Source organism: Oryza sativa, chromosome 7 (genome assembly GCF_034140825.1).
Source record: "Oryza sativa Japonica Group chromosome 7, ASM3414082v1".
Classification (NCBI taxonomy): domain Eukaryota; kingdom Viridiplantae; phylum Streptophyta; class Magnoliopsida; order Poales; family Poaceae; genus Oryza; species Oryza sativa.
This window is the reverse complement of record NC_089041.1, coordinates 21,387,789-21,412,148: the sequence shown is the minus strand read 5'-3', so window position 1 is coordinate 21,412,148 and position 24,360 is coordinate 21,387,789. Positions and strand designations below refer to the sequence as shown.

General features: G+C 46.8%; 3 protein-coding genes across 4 annotated transcripts; 1 reads left to right on the top strand and 2 right to left on the bottom strand.

Annotated features, from left to right (window-relative positions):
* Positions 1–5,921: 5,921 nt before the first annotated feature.
* Positions 5,922–9,221, bottom strand: LOC4343486 (cysteine-rich receptor-like protein kinase 6). Its single transcript, XM_015791004.3, has 8 exons — positions 8,662–9,221; positions 8,127–8,548; positions 7,747–7,872; positions 7,545–7,666; positions 7,241–7,451; positions 6,672–6,909; positions 6,433–6,580; positions 5,922–6,317 (listed from the first exon to the last, which is right to left on the bottom strand). The coding sequence occupies exons 1-8, from the start codon at positions 9,105–9,107 to the stop codon at positions 5,985–5,987; spliced, it is 2,046 nt and encodes a 681-aa protein (XP_015646490.1). The 5' UTR covers positions 9,108–9,221; the 3' UTR covers positions 5,922–5,984.
* Positions 9,222–13,805: 4,584 nt separating this feature from the next.
* Positions 13,806–17,201, bottom strand: LOC4343485 (cysteine-rich receptor-like protein kinase 6). Its single transcript, XM_015791003.3, has 7 exons — positions 16,297–17,201; positions 15,543–15,671; positions 15,312–15,451; positions 15,017–15,227; positions 14,680–14,917; positions 14,433–14,583; positions 13,806–14,329 (listed from the first exon to the last, which is right to left on the bottom strand). Exons 1-7 carry the CDS (start codon positions 17,180–17,182, stop codon positions 14,039–14,041), a joined length of 2,046 nt encoding a protein of 681 aa, XP_015646489.1. The 5' UTR covers positions 17,183–17,201; the 3' UTR covers positions 13,806–14,038.
* Positions 17,202–20,527: 3,326 nt separating this feature from the next.
* LOC4343484 (cysteine-rich receptor-like protein kinase 10) lies at positions 20,528–23,647 on the top strand. Of its 2 annotated transcripts, none has more exons than XR_001547515.3 (8): positions 20,528–21,020; positions 21,090–21,508; positions 21,593–21,718; positions 21,798–21,919; positions 22,028–22,235; positions 22,438–22,675; positions 22,779–22,900; positions 23,026–23,537. XR_001547515.3 is itself a non-coding variant. In XM_015791005.3 (8 exons), exons 1-8 carry the CDS (start codon positions 20,596–20,598, stop codon positions 23,296–23,298), a joined length of 1,950 nt encoding a protein of 649 aa, XP_015646491.1. In that variant the 5' UTR covers positions 20,528–20,595; the 3' UTR covers positions 23,299–23,647. The 2 variants fall into 2 exon arrangements, 1 of the variants encoding a protein (XP_015646491.1); XM_015791005.3 differs by having other exon boundaries at positions 22,762–22,900; positions 23,026–23,647.
* Positions 23,648–24,360: the final 713 nt, after the last annotated feature.

The window sequence follows — 24,360 nt, the reverse complement described above, 5'->3', positions numbered from 1 at the left end:
GTGGTGGCCGACCGCCTGGTCGCCGCCGCCGTCAGCCTCTGCCGTGCCTGTCGCTCGTGTCGCCGCTCCGCTCCACACCGCCCCGCCGTCATCGCCGTCGTCATCGCCCGGCCCCCGCCACTCCGCGCACAAGCTGCCAAGGGACGGAGGCAGAGCTCCTCCTCCCTCTGCCGCGTCACCCCCGCTCCCTCCTCCTTTTCCCGAAGAGGCAAGGGGACAAGCCCCCTTTTCTCTCCCTCTTTTCCCCTTTTTCCTCCCGCCGGCGTCATCCTCCTCCCTCCTCCCTGTCGCCGCTTTGGCCGCGACCGCCGAGCGCTAGCCCTCTCCTTTGACCGCCCTAAGTCGGTTCCCAAACCGACATTGCCATCCTATAAACCCGAGCTTCCCCCTTTCCTTTCCTCTCCCATTCGCCTCCACGCCATTGCCGCCGCCTCCCGTGCTCTGTTCGCCGTCGCCGTTCGTTGTTGCGCGTGTCGGAGGAGCCGGCACGAGCAAGGACGCGGAAGGGGACTCCGGGCGCGCTCGTCTTCCTCCTCTTCCCCGGCCCGAGGCCGGAGAGATTACTCCCGCGCCGTCGGCCTCTCGTCACAGCGCCCCTCCTCATCTCGGTAGTGCCTCCCTCCGTTCTTCCTCCTCGCTCCATCTCCCCCCCTTAGTTTTCGGTAGTAGCTCGAGTAGCCTCCCCGTAACTAGCCGGCGCAACCCCGACCGTTGCCGTCGCTCGCCGTGTGCTCGCCGCCGTCGCCGCCCGAGCTCCGTAGCACCCGCTCGTCGCCGGCCTCGCTCGGCGTAGCTCCGCCCAATCCGACGCTAGCATCGGATTCCCATAGCCGCGTAGATGCTCTCGCCGCCGAGAATCGGCCCCTCGTGACCTCGTCGCCGTTTCCCCCTTCTCCCGCCGCCGGTTGCCGCCGCCGCAATTCACCGCCGTCGGGCATCCTCCGGCGAATCCGAGCCGTTGGCTCGTCTCCCCTCGTCTCGTGCAACCACCCAGTGTGCTCGCTTTCTCCTGTATCGCCGTGGTTCGCTCCGCCGCTCGCCGCTGTCGTCCGCCGTCCGTTCCGGCCGGCGTCGTCGTCTACCTCACGCCGGCCCGCGTGGCAGCCACGTAGGCGCCACGTCGGCGCCAGCTCGGCCGAGATCGGGTCGGGCCGACCCCGGTCAGTCCCTCCCGTGCGCGCGTTCCACCGCGAGCCGTGAGGCTGCGCGTGGGCCGGCCGCATCCGTTCCTCCGCGAACCGCGCGCGTGCACCGCGTCCCAGCCCCGCCCGCGCGCGCGTGCCGCGTGCTTGATCCGCACGGTGAACCGAATCACCGACAAGCGGGTCCCACCCGGGACCACGCGTGGTGAGCCCGGTCCACCGGCTCTCTCTCTCCTCCCTCCCGCGCGAGCGCGCGCCTTGGGCCACCTTGAGCCGCCTTGGGCCGGCCGGCCCATTTAGCTCGGCCGGACCGCCCCAATTCTCTCGGGCCGCACCCTAGCCGCCCGAGAAAAGTCTATATTCCCTCCCTCATTTCTTTTCTTTTATTTTCTTTTTCAAAAAGGATTTAATTAAATCCTTTTCCTTTAGACCAAAAATCCAACAATCTTAGAAATTCAATATCTTCCCAACCGTAAATCCGTTTGACTCCGTTCAACTTCCAAAATTCCTCAAATCTCGAGATCTATCTAATGGCATGCTTAGAGGTCATTAATAGGGCTTTATTTTCACCGTTTGTTGAGTTGTCCCGTTTCGCGTGTAGTTTCGGAGCCCGAAGACCCGCAGTGCGAGGATTTCGAGGATCAAGCTCCAGATCTCGAGCAAGGCAAGCCACCTTTGAACATCTTGAGCCTATATTTGAAACTTAATTATGTTGCTTGAAAAATATTATGCATTGATAGGATCGCACTTAATCTGTTTGTCCCGTCTGCAAGGCAGATTGGCGGACCTACCTAGCTTGTTGCATTTGATCCTTCCTCTGTTAATTGTCATACCATGTTCCCTTGTAACCACCCAGTTGCGCCTCGGAAATCGTGCACTCTGCACGAGTATCGACGGTCGCCTTCAAACTTAAAATCTGAAAAAACATCTTGGGTAAAACTTGGGTTTTACAAAAGACTTGGAAAACCCGACACCTGGGTCGGTGCTTGCGAACTAAATGAATTTCCAAAACCGCGGACCGGGGAACGTACCGGGAGTATGGTTTCCCGCTCTTGCACTTAAGGACCGTTTCCTTGGAATTTCATCCAAACATAAGTCAAGTACGACCACATGGGTGGAATGGGACACCCCTGGCTGAGTAACTAGCTTATCAGGGGAGCCTTGATGCCGAGAGACATGTGGATTCGCCGGGGTGGTGTCGGGGAGGACCCCTGGGCTTCCTGGCACAGTATGGTCTGGGACCTAACCTGTTGTTGGTCTGGGACCCCTCTCGTCGGCATATGGTAAACCTGTGTCAGCTTTGGAAATGCCTTGTCATGAAAGCTTGGAGGTCTCCCGACGTGGCTGATCTCCATGGGCTGGGTGATCCGGGTTAGTAATGTCGTGTGGGTAAAGTGTACCCCCTCTGCAGAGGTTAACAAACTGTTCGAACAGCCGTGCCCACGGTCATGGGCGGATGTGAGGTGATTCCTAGCGTAGTTTTGTTTGACTACTGCTTGTGAAATTGCTGTTGTGGAAAGGGGTTCGATGTTTGAAAAATCAGCAGCTGACGGGATCAGCTAGGCCCGGGTGGCCGTTTGAAAAGTTGTTGGCCCGGGTGGCCGTTTGAAAAGCTATTAGCCGGGTGCCAACCTTGATTCAATTCTAAAGACTGATACATTGCACATACTCCGACCGGACGAGACGCACTGTCTCATCCGCGTCGTTTGAGAAGCACTCACTTAGTTGTTTTTAGAAAAGGGTCCAAATAAAAATCAATTGCAAAAACAACAGCCTTTCCTTGAAGCCTGCATTAAACACCTATTTCCCATGGCTTGCTGAGTACTCCCGTACTCACCCTTGCTCTATATAAATAATCCCCCCCAGTTGCTGAAGAAGATGAAGCGGAACCGGCTGATGAGGAGTTCTTCTAGGAGCAAGCCGGCTACGATGAGTTTTAGGGTTTCGGCCTAGTTCCCAAGTCGCGCCTGTGTTGTTTGGTCCAAGTCCTGGCTTCCGTTTCCCTTTTGTAATGCAGTTGTGAGCTCGGGATCTGTCCGCAGCCCAACATGACTGTACCTCTACTCTATAATAAAGATACCTCTGTTGCTGTAATATTCTGTCTCCCTGTGATACCAGCACTGTTTCCTGGGACTGGTATCGAATAACAGGTTAATTTGGAGCGTCACGGGCTAGTTCCGGTCGGGTCTAGTTCGGGCCGTGACACACCGCTACTATTGTCAAATAGCAACCAAGTGAGTCCATGCTCATTTCAAATTTAGTATATTTAATTAATGTCTCCCACCTCTAATAATATAGAATTTCTCTAAGAAAAATTGCAATCTTTTGTCTCAAATGGTAAATGGTTACCTTATTGGTGTTTGTTCAATAGTTTACATAGATTGGAAACTGCTTGCTCCCACCAAACAACACTTGAACAGAACAAACTGTAATAAACCGGAAGCAGCTGGGCAATGAGGATGAATCAAAGAATAACTCCTGTAGTCCACATTATTCTGCAAAGAAAAATAAGGGTAACATTAATTTTATTTCATGTAGGGAATTTTAAATAAATAGTTCACCCCTGTTGAAGGAAATACCGCAAATACACATTCCAGAGACATATTGTACATCAAACTCCTTCGGCATATGAGAAACATGTAATTCACCCGCACTCATGTATCCAAGGCATTTTCATGCATCAGATCTGTATGGGTGGTTTACGTTCATTAAGAGTCATAAAGAGACACCAAAATTTATTATGTAAAATTTGTTACCTTAGGCCCTGTTTAGATGGGACTAAAACTTTTAAGTCCCTATCATATCGGATGTTTGAAAATTAATTATAAATATTAAATGTAGACTATTAATAAAACTCATCCATAATCTTGGACTAATTTGCGAGACGAATCTAATGAGCCTAATTAATCCATGATTAGCCTATGTGATGCTACAGTAAACATTCTCTAATTATAGATTAATTAGGCTTAAAAAATTTGTCTCGTGAATTAGCTTTTATTTATGTAATTAGTTTTGTAAGTAGTCTATATTTAATAGTCTAAATTAGTGTCTAAAGACAGGGACTTAAGTTAAGTCCCTGGATGTAAACACCACCTTACTACCTTCCAATATCTTTCAATAACATTTTGAGGAATTACATTAAAAATAATTCATCAAGTTCTATCATGGAATAAATGGCCCATGCATTTGATAGGATTTGCTTTTCATTTTGGAGCTACCCATTTCGCTTGATCAGCACAACCTATTGTGGCCGAGGCCGATGTGCTGTGGTTATCATCATTTTCCCTTATGCACACTCAGTCAGTCACCGATACAGGTAAGCAATTGTGCCATTCTAGAGAATATTCAACGGTTGCGGCACTAGTGCTGAGGTACTCTTTCAAGATGCTAACGGATTGGTCTCTTTTTTTTACCGGAAAAGGCGAGGGAGACCCCACAATATTTGTTTTCTTTTATTTAAGCCTGAAATTCATTATTGACAATAATTATCATTCATGCAACGGACTACATATTATTTAAACTGAGTATAATGGAAACATCATTCTAGATGATAACACATTGGTCTTTTTCTTTTTATTGGAAACAGCGAGGGAAACCCCATAATATTTTTTTTCTTTTATTTAAGATTGGAATTCGCTCCCTTGGAGAGTTGGAGGTGCTACTTGAGCACCGTAACTAATGCCTAGAGTACAACCCCTTTCGCATATACACTTGGTCTTATTGGTAGCTCTCTACTCTCTCAATGCCTTCTCTCTTACCTTTTTTTCATTCTCCCAATATTTGGTTTGCTAATGTTTATTAATCGATATGGTTGTTCCAATCCACTTAGGTTTAAGAACCAAACTAATGGCTCTTTATTTGATCAAGGTTGTATCATACTTGTCGGAGCCCGAGCTCCTCTGGCGGGGAGGAAAGGCACTCCTTTGTGATTCGGACAAAGTGCTAGTGTGTGGATCTGAGGTTAGGAACGCGAGAATCAAACAAGAGTCCAGGGGTTTATACAGGCTCTAGCCGCTCGGAAGAGTAATACCCTACTCCTGTGGGTTTGACTAGATCCATTACTGCAATGTTTACAAAAGAGTTTGGGAATCAATCAAGAGTCGAGGGGCTTATACAGGTTTGGGCCACTCAGAACCGTAACACCCTACTCCTATGTGTTTGTCTAGATCCCTTGTTGCAATGTTTATAAAGAATTGGGTTTATCTATTCTAGAGATGATGAGAGTTTCTGAACTTAGTAGATTTTCAGAATGTGATCCCCGTTTACAATGGCTTTAGCCCTCCCCTTATAGTCTGGGGGGAATACATAGTTGCCATCAGGGGCGGAGCCAGGTGTGGGGCAGCTTGGGCTTGGGCCCCACACCTGGCAAAAAAAATACCAAGGAATTTACTAATTTTCCTATTAAAATTCGTTCAAGAAGTTCATACTCTAATGATTAGGCCCTACTCTTCACATAATCCTAACTCCGCCTCTGGTTGCCATCCCTCTTGTAGGAGGGGGCATACAAACAGGAATTAGGTATGGTTAATCCCATTGCATGCTGACCGCCGGTGGGGCCTTTACAGGACTTTACTGGGCCCACTGGAGGAGCTGACGGGGTTGAGCGTAGCTGGATGTCGTTCCACTGTCTTCTACGCAGACACGTGTCTCGTGGTTAGTGACAAGGCGGGGGAAGATGTCTACAGGGCCCACTCATTAGTGTTACGCTCCGAGCAACTGGAGATTATTCCCACCTCTTCGCGACAATATTAGATTCCTTGGACAAAGTTAAGACGTGTGTATGGACACAGTACGGTACTCTGACTTTTACCCATTCGCATTGTGACCTCCTAGTAAGACCAGTCATCTAGGATATGGCTCGGTGAGTGTAACATCATTTACAGAAACGCTAGCAAAACCATAGCGGTCATACACATAGCTGCGTTGCCCACATGATGTAGAAGAGGAAGCCGATTCTGTCCCAAAGAAGAATGCAGGTTGTGCTGGTGGCTGAAGCTCCATGTTTTCCCTGGTTAACATGAAAATGACAGATGATATATGAGGCCTCTCACCAGGGTCCGGCTGGACACACAATAGCCCAATGTGGATGCATCGCATGGCTTGGCTTCGAGAGTACCCATCAAGCGATTGGTCAATGAATTGTGAAATTGTCCCTTTTGTCCAGCTATTCCAGACCTATTAGACACGTTGATGTTAGTTTGTTATATGAAATAGACCGATTACCGGTCTGAAACTTAAACATTGTATACAAATGCATACCGGAGAAAGGTCAGTATTGTTAAGCACTTACATCAGTCAGGAGATTCACATTATCATGATCACCAGAATCGGAGTTCCTTCTCCTCATCACAATTTCAAGGACCAACACACCAAAGCTAAAAATGTCTATCTTGGTTGACACATTTCCGTCTGCTACGTACTCGGGTGCCATATAACCGCTGCAAAAAAAATATATATAACCATTAGGCTTGGAAACATAGATATATCAATATTTACCATCAATGAAGGCTTTATAATGCACGAGCTTACAATGTTCCAACAACTCTGGTTGTCCTAGAATGAGTATGACCTTCTCCTAGCAGCCTTGCCAATCCAAAATCTGCAATTTTTGGTTCCATGTCCTCACCAAGTAGAATGTTATTTGATTTCAGATCACGGTGAATGATCCTCAAGCTTGAATCCTCGTGAAGATACAGTATACCCTTAGCAATTCCAAGAATGATGTTGTACTGTTGCTCCCAATTGAGTGAATTTCCTTTGGTGGTATCTATAAGGACAAAATAGCGCAACTTAATCATAATCGCGCATCTATAGTAGAGTTAAGGAAGTGGATGCACATCTTGTTCTTAGCTTTTTAACTTGTTTGCCAGAAATGGTACAGTACAGTACAGTACATATTCAGTACTTCACACTAATTTGAAGATGTGCATTGCTCAATTTATTCTATTTTTTGTTTTACATACTTGGCATGAAGTAAAATTACCAAATACTAGAATGTTTCCCAAGACAATTACCGAACAGAATGTTTCTGAAAAATTCTATTCAAAAATCAGAGTTATCGGTGTGTTTCTGAAGCGTTGATTGGGAAGGAAAATTACCGAATAGAATGTTGTCCAGGCTCCCGTTCTTGATGTATTCGTAAACCAGCAGTGTCTGCTCTTGATGCAAGCAAAATCCCTGTAGCCTAACAAGGTTCTTGTGCTGAAGCTCTGCCAATAGCAGGACCTCGTTATGTAGTTGATCCAATCCATGCCCAGTTGTTCCTAAAAGTTTCTTCACTGCAACTTCTTGTCCATCTGAGAGTACTCCCTGAACACATTGATTTTCAGACAAATACTCTACAGATTACTAGTTCACAGTACATTTCAAACTGTTGTCTTGTAATTTTACAAGCTAACTTACCTTGTATACAGTACCAAAACCACCCTCACCAAGCTTATTGTTCTCCGAGAAGTTCTCGGTCGCCTCTTGCAGTGTAGGCAGATCAAAAATCATGCACTGTGCTCTCGTTATCTTCTTTAAAGCTGTTGACATTTGACAAGATCATATCAGGTAACAGCAAATTTCAGCTACTGAACAGAGACTATATGCTAATGCTACTCACGGTGGTCAGTCTCGGCAGCCTTGGTCCTTCTCCTGAAACGAACGAACACAAGAACTGAAAGGATCAAGAGTACCCCAACTGAACAAGCGAGGCCTGCAGCGAGTCCTGCTACGCTCTTTTTCTTCCCTGCAGAAACCAAATCATGAACTTCAATGAATTAGGACAAATAATTTTCATGGAAAAACAAGAAGGGCCTGTTTGGCTGTGTCAGCTCCACCTAAAATAGGAGGGGAGCTGGGTGGAATGTTCTCACAAAGTAAAATAGAGAGGTAAAACTAAGTTTAGACCGCTCCACAACTCTACTCTAAACCTAACTTCTAAAGCTAAATTTAGAAGTTGGAACTCTAAAAAAAAAAAAAACCCGAAGTATAAAGTCGAACCTGCTCCAGGCTCATGAGTACCAACCGGAGTATCGACCGCCGGCGGCAGCGGCGGCGAGAGCTGCAGCATCGCCCGGCCACCGAAGAACGGCCGAACGCTATACATCAGACTGCACCACACCGAATAAGTACTAGCCCACGGAAGGCTGTTGCCCATGTAGTGGATTTTCGCCTGATCGTGGAGCGTCCTAACGCATTCCTTGCACTGCTCCGGCGACAAGTCCGGCACGCACTGCACGAATCCGTAGATCTTGGGGTTGAATTCCTCCTCACCCGTGGAGAAATACTTCTTGGCGGTCGCGTTGCTCGTCGTCGTGGCCCAAGTGTGCTCGACCAGGGCGGCGAGGATCTTCGCGACGGCGGCGTTGAACCAGCCAACGTCCGGCACCTTGATGCTGTCCGTGGCATGGTCGGGATACCAACTGTTTGTAACGAGCTAGTAGTGATTAGTTTCTCTGATTAGTGATTAATTCTACCAATGATAATATGCTTGGAAGAAACAATGGTGGGAATGGGATATAGATGGTGTCCGTACAGTATCTCTGAGACCTGCCATTGCTCGGTGCTGAGGAAATTCATGAAGCTCTGGCCGGAGTAGCGGAGCACGCAGCCGTCCCCGGGCCCGGAGACGGTGGCGCCCTTGATCCCGGGGCAGCTCCGCTTCCCGTCGGCGAACGCCGCCGCGACGCACGCGCCGCAGGCCGAGGCGTTCACGTCGCCGCGGCAGAGCGCGAGCGCGTAGACCAGGTCGGGCGCCGCGCCGACGGTGGCGACCGCGTAGCCGCCGGTGGCGCGCGCCGCGGAGACGTTGGCGGGGAGCTCCGCGCCGAGGCGGTCCAGGTTCGCCTCGAACGTGCTGTTGGCAGCGTACGTCGCGACGCCCATGTCGCAGATGTTCGAGGGCGCGGCACGCACGGCCGAGGGCAGCGTGAGGACGACGGCGGCGGCGACGGCGAGGACGCCATAGCCGGCGGCGAGCATCGTGGCAGAAGATGCGGGTAGTGATTCTTTCCCTCAACTAACGGCATTATTTACGCCCAAAAAAATAAAAAATGGCCTCATGTGAGCAGCCTTGCGCCATCAACTGTCAACTCTGTGCGAATTGCAACACATCGCTTGTCAAATGGCAGATTCCGTCAGGTTTGAGCTCGAAATTGGAGTCAAACATGACTGGCCGGCTGCACAGTTTACTTAGTAGTACTGAAATCTTGTCCACCATACTGCAAATCACACTACGGCTATGTTGTTTGTTCTGTCTTCCAACCTCTGCTCTCTCATTTTAGCGCACCCATTTCCTGAACCACCAAACGGTATGTCTTCTACTCTCTCCTCCGTTTCACAATCTGAGACATTCTAACATTTATATCTAAATCCATTAACATCAATAATTTCAATAAAAAATATTTATGTGGAAAATAAAAAGTGCTAGAATGACTTACATTATGAAACGGAGAAAGTAGAAAATAATTTCAATAGAAAATTTGCTTTCAAAAATTATATTAACTATTTTTTAAAGTTTTCTAAACTAATACTTAACTAATTGTACGTTAATTCACTGTCCCGTTTCACGTGTTTGAAAGATTAGTTCCAACCTAATGTAAGGAACACTGCCTACGTATGTTTTTTTACCCTGGCGTACTCGCGTAGTGGCGAAAAGGAAAGCAATAATTTGCAAAGCCATTTGGGGCACGTCCTTGTCATTAACGAGTCACAGGATAAGCAACACCCGTGTGGCAGGTCAGCACGCATGCATGCATATGACCTTGCCAAATCATAATTAATGGTTACCTTTCCTGCAGCCGCCGGTACTGACCACGACACATTATTGAAAAAACACAGAAGAAAGCAAGTGAGCTAAAAGATGGGCAAATTAATAAATTAATTAATAGATTGATGACAACAAACTGGGAGCGCATCCAGTTTTACGGAGAAACCCCTCATCAAAGCTGGGCATAGACAAAATATGCTAAAAGGAATTAGCAATCAAGTCCTTTATCTACTTCATCCACTAGACAGCCGATGCGACTACATCGACGGCGGTGGAGACGACAAATTCATGGCAACCTATTGAAGGTAGAGCCAAGGAGAAAACCCGAACGAGGTCTCCACTGAATGGAAGTTGAGGCATCCATGGTAAATCGGACAGAACACAGCGAAGGAAGAAACTTAGACCCTATTTGGATGGGACTAAAACTTTTAAGTCCCTATCACATTAGATGTTTGAAAATTAATTATAAATATTAAACGTAGACTATTAATAAAACATATCTATAATCTTGGACTAATTCGCGAGACGAATCTATTGAGCCTAATTAATCCATGATTAGACTATGTGATGCTACAGTAAACATTCTCTAATTATGGATTAATTAGGCTTAAAAAATTTGTCTCGCAAATTAGCTTTCATTTATATAATTAGTTTTGTAAGTAGTCTATATTTATTACTCTAAATTAGTGTTTAAATATAGAGACTAAAGTTAAGTCCCTAGATCTAAACACCACCTTAGAATCGGACACCCGATGATTTGGGAAAATCACCCGATGATTTGGGGAAATCAGGCGCTGACATCAGCACGACGCATACGTGTAAAAACACTTTAAACTATTTATTCTCTTAAATTATTTATCCAAATCATGATCCGATTGCATCATTAGATTCGTTGCAGTTAAATCTTCAAAACAAGACCACACATAGATATATTCCAACAAAAAAAACATTTAGCTTATTATTGAATTATTTTTAAATGTTGCACGATGTTCCACTAGGTATATCGGAATTGTTTCACTAAGTAGATCGGAAATGTTTCAATCGTTTAAATCGGGTGTTGTTTCACCTTATATAAAAACAATGTTTCAGCAAATAGCAAAAGAATGTTTCAATTCACTGCAACATTTGATCCATACATAGTGAAACATTATAAATACACTAAGTGAAACATTTTTGGTAGACCAAAAAATGAAACGAATTCCCTTCATAGAGGGTTTCCAAAATATGTGAGTGATTTGTTGCAAAAGAATGTTTCAATTCATTGCAACATTAGATCTATGTACATTGTGAGTACACTAGGTGAAACATTTTTTGTGAAACAAAAAATGAAACGAATTCCCTTAATAGAGAGTTTCCAAAATATGTGGGTGATTTGTTGCAAAAGAATGTTTTAATTCACAGCAACATTAGATCTATACATAGTGAAATATTGTGAGTAAACAAGGTGAAATATTTTTGGTGCAGACACGTGACAGGTGGGGTCAGAGACCGTGGTAGGGCCCAGGCGTCACGTATCACGCGCATGTGGGGGAGGGGAGCGTCCGATTTTTGCTCCCCCCCGACGGTTGACCTATCGCTGGCATTCTCCCACAACTTCTCCTATTGTTGAAGGTTCACAACGATGGACTAAAACCTTGCAAAATTTACTTGCTAGAGATAAGGATGGCAACAAGCGATATCCAGTTTCAAGTTAAAGTACACGGTCAAAGTGTCCCCGCGTCTCTCTCGTGCGGGCGGCTCGGGGGCAAAACCCTAGCCGCCACGCCGCCACACCCTCATTCCCCTCCTCCACCTCACTGCTGCCGGAGCTGGCCGGCGGCGAGCCAGGAAGGCGGCGGCGAGGCCCAAACAGCTCGGAAGAACTGACCCCAGCGCGAGGAGGACGGAGAAGGCCGACGATGGCACGGCCGGAGGTGGAGACTGCAGTTCAGCTTGGGGCGGTGGATCCGGTGCCTCTGTGGCCGGATCTGGCCTCCCGGCCAACCAGCACATTCGACCGGCGCGGTGGGCGGCGCGACGGAGGTGAATCGGGCGGTGAAAGGTGCGATGCGTGTGCCCCGGTCGGCGTGGGTTGGGGCCGCTGCGGCGACGGCGCCGGCTCCTGCTCTGCCTCGTGCCCCCGCCCGGCGGTGCTTGGGATGGCACGTAGGAGGAAGGCGAGGCCGGCGGCCAGTGCGAGGTGGTGTTGGCCGCACACGCAGCCATGGCCCGATGGCAGGCGGCGTGAGGCGGTGGAGGTGCTGCACGAGGAGGAAGCCAGTGGTGGTGACCGGGTTGTCAGCGGTGGTGGCTGGCCGCCAATGGTGACCTCAGTGGCTTACGGCAGCACGCAGGAAGCGGTTAGGCAGTGAAGAATTTGTCCTCTCTATTGCCAGCTTGACCTGCGGGGTGGTAGACTGAGCTTGGGCGTTGAAGGGATGGCGTGGTGGTCCGGTGATTGTCGTTGTGCAGGATGGTTGTGTGGGGTTTTGATAGGGGATCACTGGCGAAAGCCTTGCCATGGCCATGGGCTGGCATGACGACGGTGACGCCATTTGGCGCCGTTCCCCTCCTTGGAGGCGTCGTCCTGGCATTGACCCCTCATAACACCAAGAACCCTCTGCGCACAACGGTAGCTTTTGGTGGACTCCTGCAATGTCTCCGAAGCTCTTCCAGCCTAGGGTGTTTGACGAGGCCTTCACTACCTTGGCTTCGTTCCTTGCTACATTGGGTGTTCATCACTCTTATCTGGTTACTGTTGTGGGTAGAGTCGGAGCTGCTTTGCTGGGGCGACAAAGCTTGGCAACGATGACACATTGCAATTTCTTTATTGGATTGTTGATGCTAGCTGTGTGTAGGAGTGGTTCCTTGGTAGCTTGGGATGATGTCCTTCGTGGATGTCGTTTCTGTTTGTTTATTTTGCCGTTGGGGTAGCATCGCAATGAAGTTGAAGCTGTTGTGTCGCTTGGGTGGCAAGCTTGGCAACGATAACATGTGTAGGCTGCAGTGTCATCTCAAATGGCAAGCTTGTTTGATGCCGTGTGTCGAACTCTGTCATGGTAACTTAGGATAGGTTAGCTGTTGGTGTGGTGTTGTAGTTGTGGTTTTCGCTCAATTTTCCCTAATTAACTGAGCACTGTAAGAGCACTGTAAGGTTTGATCATGTTTTCTCCTTAAAATAGGATATCTTCTTAATATAAAACGTTGGCAACGGCCTGACCGTTCGAAAAAAAGAATGGCAACAGGCGCAACCTAACTAATCTTACAACTTTACTCACCGGAGATGTAGATGACGATCGGCACGACCTCCTCACAAGTGGATCTGGAGTACTCCTTAGTCACCAGCATGAAAGACGAAGCCACTGGAAGCTAACACCGGAAGAAGCTCCAATCACATCTTCCATGGAGCCAGGATAAGGAGATAATGCCCACAACCCGCTTGCGCAAAACCAAAAGAAACCAATGGGCTTGACTTTCTATAAGAACTCAACTACACACTAGCAAAATGTATGTAGTATTGTCTTAAAAAATATCCAAGTGTAGGTGTAGTGTAAACTTGTATAACATAGAAGATTGCAAGTTTAATATGAATAAGCTCAAAGTTTTTGCTTGCTTCAATTTAAACTTCTGGAATTAATTTACCGTCTGTTGTGGGCCAACTATAAATGTGTGACGAGAACACGGAAGTTTTACCCGCTGCATTCCAAAATTTAGAGTCAATCGTCTCAATTTTAGATGAAGATTTAGCAATAGACTTAAACTTTGAATAAGTTAATTATTTCCTTTTATTGGTGTCGTTATGTCATATGCTCATCATCATTTTTCTTTCATTATGTCGTACTTGGTTTTTTTAGCCAATAACTTATGTAATAAGTAGATGTAGTTTCAGTTAAAGCGAAAAGACACAATTTCGTTTATCATTTCGCCATCAGTTGAAAAAGATCTAAAGTTTACTCTCATATTGATCGTAATTTGACACAATTTCATTATCGCTTGATCTTTTCATGATCACTCCGATGAAGATCTGGCAGCCATTTCTAAATTGCCGCTACACATGGGTACGGTAGCACAGTGTAGCACAATCTTCTCTCGTAGGATTCTGCACTGGCCTCTTCAGGCCTCTGGCTCTACCGCTCTGATAATAAGCAACACTGGACTACCGTCTCTACGACTGCTCCTCCAATGACACGATTGACATGCCGCCGGACGCGACGCCGGATTCGTCGCCGCCGCCTTTCCTGGCGAAGAGCGTCGGCTTCGCGGGGGCATGGAGTTCGACGGTGTCCGTGCCGAGCATCAGCACCACCGACGACATCACCGGCCGGTTCGCCGGGTCACCCTGCACGCAGAGGAGCCCAATGTGGATGCATCTCATCACGTCGCTCTCCGAGAAGAAGCTGTTCATGCTCGGATCGACCATCTCCAGCACCGTCCCGGCCACCCATTGCTCCCAGATCTGCACCATTTTTGCAGTAAAACCCATGAGTCAAAATGCAACTCGATGTGCTTCTCTCGAGAAGGATCAAGGATGATGGTGATAAGATATTCAGATAACTCACCATGGTCAAGAGATCTTCAGATTGTTGGGAGTTGTAGCTGTGGTTGTTCTTCCTACCTGTCACGATTTCAAGGACCATGACGCCGAAGCTGAATACGTCTGACTTGACAGAGTAGTTCCCACGTGTCAGGTACTCAGGAGCCATGTATCCACTGGAACAGCACGGTAATTTTACAGTCAGCAAATTGCTACTAGATGATAGCTAGAAATATGAATTATATTATATGTGCTAGTTTAGATAGACTTACTATGTGCCGATGACATTCTTGGTGACAGCCTGGGTCTGATCTCGACCGAAAATTCTCGCGAGGCCAAAGTCTGAAATCTTGGGGTTCATATTCACGTCTAGCAAGATGTTGCTCGCCTTGAGATCGCGGTGGACTACCTTGAGCTGAGAATCTTCGTGGAGGTATTGCAGACCTCTAGCGATCCCGTTTATGATCTTGTACCTCTTCTCCCAGTCCAGCTGCTCACTTTTCTCAGTATCTGACATTGATCACACAGAAAAGATCAGGTTAATGGATGGTACCAATCTTTGCATAAGAAACAGAGGAAAACTGAGGTTAAACATGGCTTAGTTTGTACCGAAAAGGATCAGGTCGAGGCTCCGGTTTGGAACAAACTCGTATACGAGCAGCCGCTCCTGTTGCTCCAAGCAGACGCCGACGAGGCTGACAAGGTTCTTGTGCTTCAGCTTCGCAACCAGAGCCAGCTCGTTCTTCAGTTCTTCCACCCCTTGCGTTGAGCTCTTCGACAGTCTCTTCACTGCTATCTCGTAGCCGTCCGGGAGCACACCCTATGAACATGAAACAAAACAGTAAGCTTAATAATGAGAGAATTTGATAGTGATTCACTGACATATATGCATTTTTTTTCATACCTTGTACACAGCACCAAATCCGCCCTCACCGAGCTTGTTACTCTCTGCAAAATCACCAGTTGCAGATCGCAAAATGGAGATGTCGATGAGCATCGAATCTAAATTCTCAATGTCCTCTGCTTCAGTGGAGTAATTGGCATCTACCAAAGACAAAAAAAAAAATGGATAAGCTATTGTTCATCTAAGGTCGCTTGAAGTGTATAGTAAACTGGAGAATTTTGCAGAACATACATGTTCGCTTTGCTTCTGTTACTGGTCGCCTCCTCCTCCTCCAGAAACAGAGGCCAACCACAACGTTTATTGCTGCTATTGTAGGCAGCAGAATTATAAGAACCAATCCAGGGACGCTGTACTTCCTCCCTGGATTATTTTTTTTTAGAAGTAAAATGTCAGGCTAAGTAGTGTCACAAAATTATATTTAGGCAATGTTTGTTTCAGCTTAAGATTATTATAATTTGAATTATTAAACAGATAACTTATTATGATAGATTATTACAATCTATAATCTAGTAATCTACTTTAAAGGTGCTTTTTTTAGATTATTAGATGGCTACCACCTAACAACCAGCTAATAATCCAGAGAAATAAACAGCTATCAACTTATTCTATGTCTGCTTATTATAATCCAGCTTATAATATCTGACTCAATAATTTAGATTACAATAATCTTAAACTGAAACAAACAGGGCCTTAATCTAAATTTTTCAAGAAAAGTAACTCAATTATAATCTACTCTCTCCGTTTAATTTTATAAGTTATTTTGATTTTTTCTATTGAAATTTTTAAAGTTTGATTAAGTTTATACGGAAAAAATAATAATATTTTTAACACAAAACAAACATATCATCAAAATATATTCATGTTAGATTTAATCAAACTAATTTAGAGTTGTAGACATTACTAAGTTTTTCTAGAAAAAAAGTGAAAGCAACTTGTAATATAAAATGGAGTAAGTACCATTTAAGGCCAAGGCGCTTTGACTCACCTCCTTCAAGCGTCGGCGTCGCCGCCGGCGGCGTCTGGTTAACTGCGGGCACCACGGCCGCCGGCGACGGCGCCGGCGAGGCACCTGACGTTCCTTGTAACCTTACAAGCATCGGTCCGTCGAGAAAGGGCGTGGTACTGTACTGGAAGCTGCACCAGACCGCGCGGACGAATCCTCCGACCCTGTTCTCAAAAAACCCAATATATGTCCCTATGATCTGCGCGAGGCAACTCCGGCAGCTCGCCGGCGTCAGGTCCGGAGTGCACTGCGCCCAGCTGTACACCTTGGGGAACTCCGCGTTGAAGTCGGCCTCCCCGGACGCGTACCGCCGCCGCGTGGAGTTGCGCGCCGCGTAGTCGGCGGTGGCGTTCACCAGCGCTGCCACGAGGCGGTTGAACCGTGCCTGCTCCGTCGTGGCGTTCGCGTTGCTGTAGAACCCGTAAATCGGGATCTTCTCGGAGGAGAAGTCGCCGGCGGCGATGGTGGCGTTGGAGTAGGCGAGCAGGCAGGAGTCGTAGAAGATGGCGGCGACCTTGTGGTAGGCGCAGGCGTTGGGGAGGTCGAGGAAGGCCTGGGTGAGGCAGGCGAGGCAGGTGGAGGCGTTGGCGTCGCCGCGGCAGAGCGCGAGGGCGGAGACCTGGTCCGGCGGCGCGCCGACGCCCTCGGCGGTGGCGAACAGGTCCGGCGAGGCCGAGGCGTTGCCGGGGAGGGTGGCGGCGATGAGGTTGATACTGGCAAGGTAGCTGCTCCTCCTCGCCGGGAATTCGCCGGCCGTGTCGTTGCACAACCCCCACGGGTACGACACCGCGGCGCGGGGGAGCGCGAGCAGCAGCAGCGCGACGGCGGCGGCGACTGGCACGGACAGGGCGACACGGCTAGCCGCCATCGTGACTGCACGGTGGAACGGATGAACGGGTGGTCTGTACACTTGTACTTGTATCGAGCTCGGTTTTGTTAATGAGAGTAAACTTTTGGTCGTCCGACCATTCAAGTCGTTGGCTGTTTCTCGCAGCTAAGATTGTTGTTTACTCACTATTCGGTGCTTATTGGAGTCGACGGCCGTAGACGTACCACTGACTTCACGGATTAGACCGTTTACCGCTTTGCTCCTCTGTACACGAGAGAGAAGCAGAGCATAGGAGCAGCAACGCAGCCATACTGGAGCAAACGAACAGAGCGATCGCGTTTGCGGGAAAACGCAAGTGCGCGGGACGCCGGCCTCCATCAGATTGAACCGACGGGTTATGGATGCGGCTCGTCGAGCGCACAGGGGGTGACAGGGACGCGCGCGGGCCACGAGTGGACTCGTCGCGTGGCGGCGCGTGCGGGGAATGGGAATCACGGCCTCTAACGGCGGAGACTCGTACTATACGCCGCACGTCACGCGCAGCCGTGAAGGAAGAGGGAGAGAAACGAAGAAAGAAATTTGAAAATATACTTTATTTTTTCATATTTTGCATTTATATACCTGGCTGCGATTAATTTACAAAAATATACCCAATCCGCTGAACGGATGCGCGGGAGCGAGGACGAACCGCAGACTGGGGATGCGGGAGCGGAACCCGAGCCGGTCGCGCGGAACCGAGATGCGCGACCGAGCCGGTCCCGCACAACTGGCCTGCGGGACCGAGTCGGTACCGCGGAGCCGATGCACGGGAGCCATGGAGCCCATGGTAGGATGAGTGAACGCGGCGGTGCCGCAGAATGGCGGCGCGGGACCGACGCTGTCGCGCGGTTCCAACGCGCGGAACCGAACAGGTCGCGTGTTCTTAGAGATGTGTTCTTCCCCTAATTTTTCCAACTCATCCGCGCGCACGCTTTTCAAACTCCTAAACGGTGTATTTTTTATAAAAAGTTTCTATACGAAAGTTGTTTAAAAAAATCATATTAATTCATTTTTGAAAAAAAAAATAACTAATACTTAATTAATTATATGTTAATAGTCTGCTCCGTTTTTCGTGCAGAGGATATCGGATCCAATTCGGGAAACCGAGATGGGGGCGGCATGTGGGAGCGCCGGTCCCACACATCTGGCATGCGGGAGCGTTGCCGCGCTCACCACGCCCGCGGGACCGGCGTGGTACCGCATCCCCGGCCTGCGGGACCGGCTGCTCGTCCTCGCTCCCGCGCAACCGTTCCGTGGATTGGGTCTATTCTTGTAAATTAGTCACAGCCAGGTATATAAATGCAATATATGAAAAAATAAAGTATATTTTCAAATTTCTTTCGAGAAACGAAGGGGGTGGATTCAACGGGGTGATTATGCACAGGATCCACACATATGGCCTCCCCACGTACAACTGTACAGCCGCAAAAAGGGGATCGGGATGGTTTGGTTGACGGGTTGGACCGGTTTGTGCGTAAACCATGAAGGTATTCGCATTACGATGGCTAGCTTGGTGCTTGGAGATGGTGTGTTTTCCATTTGCACCGTTCAGTTGGCACCATCGGCCGCCGTACGTAGCCCGTAAGTGCGCACGCGCGCGCGGGGTGAGGTCTGAAAGGCGGCGACGACAAAACCATCAATCACATTAATTACTTTTTGAATTCCAGAGAAACTATCGCTGTGTTTAGTTACTAAAAAAAGTTAAAAGTTTGGGAAAAGTTGGAAGCTTTATGTGTGTTAGAAAGTTTTGGATGTGATGTGATGTAATGGAAAGTTGGAAGTTAGGGGTAGTTGGAGGAGAACTAAACACAGCCTATTATGAAATCGGATTCAGAGTCGTCAACAGAAACAATTCTACGGTTCTTGAAGAGGTACCATCAGGTATCAAAAATTTAGTGTAAAATTTAATATCTCATAGTACCTTTGATACCTCATAGTACCTAGGTACTAAGAGGTACCAAATTTACAATAGAAAAAGTGGTACTTCATGGTACCTTCTCAAAGACCGTAAAATTGCTCGTTCAATAAAGGTTTATGTCTAGGAGAAAAGGGTCGGGGGAGATCATCGGGTCTAGAGGAATGGCATTGGAAACGAGGAAATAGCCAAGCCAATCCTTTAGCCAAACTAAATATTGATTATTAAAATTTAAGCAAACTAATTTATTTGATTTTTTTTCAAAGCAACTTCTATAAAAGAAAGTTTTCGCAGCAGATGAAAAAATGCTAATGAAAATCGAGGAAATAGCTAAGCCAATCCTAGTTTAGAACATGCCTATTTAGGGGAGCTTCTGGCAACTGCAGCTTCTCGTAGAATCTCCAGCTGCTAGAAACTCCCTCAAACAGTTTATATTTTCACCCAGATTCTGAGAATCCGTAGTTGTAGAATTCAGAAAATAAAATAGAAGTCAGAAGCTATGTTTCCTAGCTTCTCTAGATATGTTTTCTTGCTTCTCCAGATTCTCACTAGCTAGCTTCTTACCAGCTGTTTCTTAAAATCTTAAACTCCCCAAGCAGACTTGGTCTGTCAACTTGATTTTCCATGCAGTACATGCATAAGAGGATGAGATGAAAGTATTCCCTCCATCTGGAAAATAAGTTACTAGATTAATTTCTATTAGAGATTTGCTTCGGTCCAGTAAAAAGTATCTTGAAGTATCGGTATCTCACGGTACCAAATCGTTAGATTGGACAGGATAGACATTGTCAGGGGAAACTATTCTAATCCCTCGAGGGGATGTTCCCTCGTTTGCTCAAAAACCATCTAAACGGTTATGAAAAATTCTGGAAAAATTTGACAACATTCATACAACACATATATAAAACTTCACAAAATCTTAAGACCAAACTCAACTCACACGTCGAGATATAAAAAAGACAAATTCAGCGTATGAATAGTAGCGTACTGTTTATATCTAAATTTGTCTTTTTTGTTTCTCGATTTGTAGATCGAATTTGAACATGAATTTTGGTGGACTAGTAGGTATCATTATACTCTACATTGTCAATTTTTTTCAGATTTTTTCACAACTATTTGCATCGAATTTGGAAGAAAAAGGTATACGAGGAGATCCATTGTTTATTGGACCGGAGCAGATATCTTTCTTTTAATATACTGGGAGTAGAGGATCATGTCTCAGTAGTCAAAGAGTGTGACAAGAACGTGCCGCTGGCGATACAAGCTGTTGCTTTATTCCACGCATTATGTTCGACTTAGAACACTGGCAAATGTTGAACGCTGGAAAAAAAAATCAAGAAATTGTGCATGCGGCAGCCATTTTTGACTCCAATTGCGCGCTCAAACTCAGCACAACGTGCCTAATGATGCGTCGCACCGAGTGGGCGAGCAGAGCAGATCCGTTGCCTGGCGCAAGTCCACATCTTTTGTGTGAGCATCTCCCCTCTCTGCTGCGGCGATGCACGTCGGCTATGGCATCGTCGCCGTTGTCCTCGTCCTCTTGCCGCCGTCGGCCACGCCGGCTGGGATCGCTGACTGCGACGAAGGAGTCGGCAACACGTACGTGGCCAACAGCACTTTCGAGGCGAACCTGAACGTCCTCGCCGCGGCGCTCTCCCCCAATGTCTCCGTGGCTCCGGCCGGCTTCGCTGTCGCCACCGTCGGCGCGGATCCCGACAAGGTCTTTGCGATGGCGCTATGCCGCGGCGACGTGAACGCCTCCGCTTGCAGCGCGTGCGTCGCGGCAGCGTTCGTCGACGGGAAGAAAGATTGTCCTGGAAACAGCGGCGTCGCCATGTACGAGGACGCTTGCGTAGCTCGCTTCTCCCGCTATAGGTTCATGGATTTCCTCAGTCCGGATCAGTGGCAGGTCTCACAGATGATGTACGCACAATCCATCCTTCCATTCTTTTCTCGCAAAAATCAGATAAACTAATAGCTCGTGACGAACAGTTGGTATCCCGAGCAAGCCTCGGCGAGCGTCGATGTGCCGGCGGTTGGCTGGTTCAACGCCGCCGTCACGAAGATCCTCGCCGCCATGGTCGACCACGCCGTGACCTCGACGACGGGGAACTCGACCACCAAGAAGTATTTCGTGACGGGTGAGGAGGAGTTCGACCCCAACATCTACGGGTTCGCGCAGTGCGTGCCGGACCTGACGCCCGCGCAGTGCAACGATTGCCTTAAGGACCTCCTCTTCTATGCAAAACAAGCGTACCTCGGCAAAAGCCTTAGCTGGGTTCGTGTCAATTCGGTGTGGTGCAGACTGATGTATAGTGTGCAGCCATTCTACCGAGGCCGGGCGATGCTGCAGGTCTCGGCGCCACCACCAACAGCCGAAGCTCCTGTTCTTTCTCCAGAGCCTGGGTCAGGTATGACCTGCTGTTCTTCATTTTTCCTACTTAACAATGAAATCAAGGTTTTGCAAATTGAAATCCATGTTTTGGTGTGTGCAGGGAAGAAAATTAGTACAGCAGGAATCGCTGCTGGCGTCGCTTCGTCGGTTGTGGTATTGTTGATACTTTCAGTTTTCGCATTTGTTCGCTTCAGGAGGAGGACCAAGGTTACAGACGCTGTCCACCGTGAGTAGCATATATAATCTCCGTTCAGTAGCTGAAAAATGTACTGTTCCCTCACATAATTCTTGTCATATGGCAACAGCATTGAAGAAAATAACGAGAGCACAATGCATGATTTTTGATCTTTCTGCACTGCAAGAGGCAACCGAGAATTTCTCGCCGAATAATAAGCTTGGCGAGGGTGGTTTTGGTGCTGTATACAAGGTAAGTTAGCACGCAAAAATACAAAGAGAAAATTTTCAAATGGATTGTGCATTACTTTCCAAAAGATGGATTATATTGCTTGCTCCCTGTGAAAAACAATATGTTCAGGGAGTGCTCTCAGATGGACAAGAAGTAGCAGTGAAGAAACTTTTAGGAACTGGTCATGGATTGGACCAGCTATACAATGAGATCAAGTTGTTGGCTGAGCTTCAGCACAAGAACCTTGTTAGGCTACAGGGATTTTGCTTGCATCAGGAGCAGACTCTGCTTGTTTACGAATACCTCAAGAACAGGAGCCTGGACAACTTTCTATTTGGTAATTTTGCCTTCTCATTCATCTGTTCACAAATGACAAACATATATACTCAATAAGTAAATATCCTCAGTATCACTAAATATGTTCTGTAGCATTTCCAGCAAACAAATCACATAACTAAGACCAGAATTTGCACTTTGCCACTTTCTGAATTCTATTGAATGTGGGTAATTATGATTAAGTTGAAGATTTGTCCCAATAGATCCCAGTAGAGGGAATGCCCTAAACTGGGATCAACAGTACAACATCATTCTGGGAATTGCCAAAGGAATATTGTATCTTCACGAGGATTCAAGCTTGAGGATCATTCACCGGGATCTAAAATCAAACAACATTCTAGTTGGAGATGATATGGAACCAAAGATTGCGGACTTTGGATTAGCAAGGCTGCTAGGCGAAGGTCATACTCATTCTAAGACAACTAGAGTTGTTGGAACATTGTAAGCTCATAAGTATAATAATACCTTCATTAATAGCACATATTAATTGGATGTACGTTTCCAAGTGTAATGCTTACCCTCTGCAGTGGTTATATGGCACCAGAGTACGCAATAGATGGAAATGTGTCAACCAAGATCGACATTTTTAGCTTTGGTGTGCTGGTCCTCGAAATTATCACGAGGAGAAGGAACTGGCATTCTGACGATCATGATCTCGTTAGTGATGTAAGTGCTTAATAACCTTAGCTCACACCAATATGGTTCTACTTTTAGTGTATTGTGAACACTGCTATATTGATGATTTTTACGTGAAAGTAATAATCTCTTAAGTTTGTCAACATGCCTAACAGGTTTGGAATTGCTGGACAAAAGGGACTGCTACAAAAATGATTTACCAGTCGCTCAATGGGTACTCTGAAAGCCAAGCATTACGATGCATCCACATTGGACTACTTTGTGTCCAGCCAGACCCCGATGACAGGCCACACATGTCATCTATTATTTTCATGTTGACCAAGGAAAATATGAAGCTTCAACCACCAGCAGAACCTGCATTCTTTTTGGGTAGAGAATCAGCTTCCTCTCCTCCATCCTGTGGGCAACACGGCTATAACTGTGATTGATCTGGTTTAGCTAAATCTAGTCATTAACATGTGATTCGCCCGGCAAATAGTTCTGAAAGAATTTTTAGTATAAACATTCATTTTTTTCTAGCTAGTTTGGATCATAAAAGTCATCATGGGATTTCAAATAAATTGTGAAGTGTAGTTTTTTGCTTGTTTTATTATTTATCATATACTTTTTTCTACTATAATTTTGTACTGAAAATTCGAATTATTTTTAGTCAACTGTAAAATAATTATATATATGTTGCCCTGGAATTCTCAAACGAATGTAAAACACGAGCTTTGAGCATATGTTTAAAATCCTTTCTTAAAACTGAATAAATGGAAGCAATCCATTTTTATCCTCTATGGACTTGTTCGATAGGGCTACAACAACTAAATGTAACTCTAAAAATTGATTCTGAAGTGGAGTTGTGAAACAGGATGAAGCCGGCTTCACCCGTCTAGTTCGTTTTGTAAAAGCGCTTCAGCTGACTCCACTCTTATTTTTGAATGGAGGTGAAACTGTTTGACTGGGCTTCAATTTCAGAAAAGTTAAAGTTAGAGTTAGAGCTATGCTAAACAGACTCCATATAGCTCCATATTGCTAATTTGCTAGTGGTAAGTTTGGAGCTTGATTTTTCTTTTCTTTTTCATGGCCATATGCCCATTCATGTCACGGTCTTGGATGACCACTGGTGAGCCGAATACCTTGACGAGTCCAATTAGCATGCCTGGCCACTTGGCCAGTCGCCTACAAACTTGCAAAGTTTGCAAATTTGTGGATAATTAATTCGCTACTGATGCGATGCAACATTGCCACTTGATTACAAGTTGCAATACTTGGATTATTGCGAATTGCATTGCACATTGGGCGTGATTATCGCTGCCATGCAAGTTGCAACTGGAAGCCTGTGAATCCCAAGGCCGGTGAAGTCATCGACTAGTCTTTGGTCTTTGGCTTTTGCGACTCCATCGCCTCCTTTTCCATAGCCGCCTGCGCACTACTGTCACTTCTTTCCGCTACGATGAATCGATGATAGAGGAGGTTGGTCAGTTGGTGGCCCGAATGAAGCGTGT

Excerpts from the sequence above, each read along its gene's own strand:
- LOC4343486 (XM_015791004.3), bottom strand. The coding sequence starts at position 9,107 with ATGCTCGCCGCCGGCTATGGCGTCCTCGCCGTCGCCGCCGCCGTCGTC. Across the intron at positions 7,667-7,746 it reads GGCTGCCGAGACTGACCACC|CTTTAAAGAAGATAACGAGA; the intron begins GTGAGTAGCATT and ends AAATGTCAACAG. Across the intron at positions 6,910-7,240 it reads CCTGGACAACATTCTATTCG|ATACCACCAAAGGAAATTCA; the intron begins GTAATTTTCCTT and ends TTGTCCTTATAG.
- LOC4343484 (XM_015791005.3), top strand. The coding sequence starts at position 20,596 with ATGCACGTCGGCTATGGCATCGTCGCCGTTGTCCTCGTCCTCTTGCCG. Across the intron at positions 21,509-21,592 it reads TTCTCCAGAGCCTGGGTCAG|GGAAGAAAATTAGTACAGCA; the intron begins GTATGACCTGCT and ends TGGTGTGTGCAG. Across the intron at positions 21,920-22,027 it reads GTTTTGGTGCTGTATACAAG|GGAGTGCTCTCAGATGGACA; the intron begins GTAAGTTAGCAC and ends CAATATGTTCAG.
- LOC4343485 (XM_015791003.3), bottom strand. The coding sequence starts at position 17,182 with ATGGCGGCTAGCCGTGTCGCCCTGTCCGTGCCAGTCGCCGCCGCCGTC. Across the intron at positions 15,672-16,296 it reads GACGCCGACGCTTGAAGGAG|GGAGGAAGTACAGCGTCCCT; the intron begins GTGAGTCAAAGC and ends AAAATAATCCAG. Across the intron at positions 14,584-14,679 it reads AAGAATGTCATCGGCACATA|TGGATACATGGCTCCTGAGT; the intron begins GTAAGTCTATCT and ends GTGCTGTTCCAG.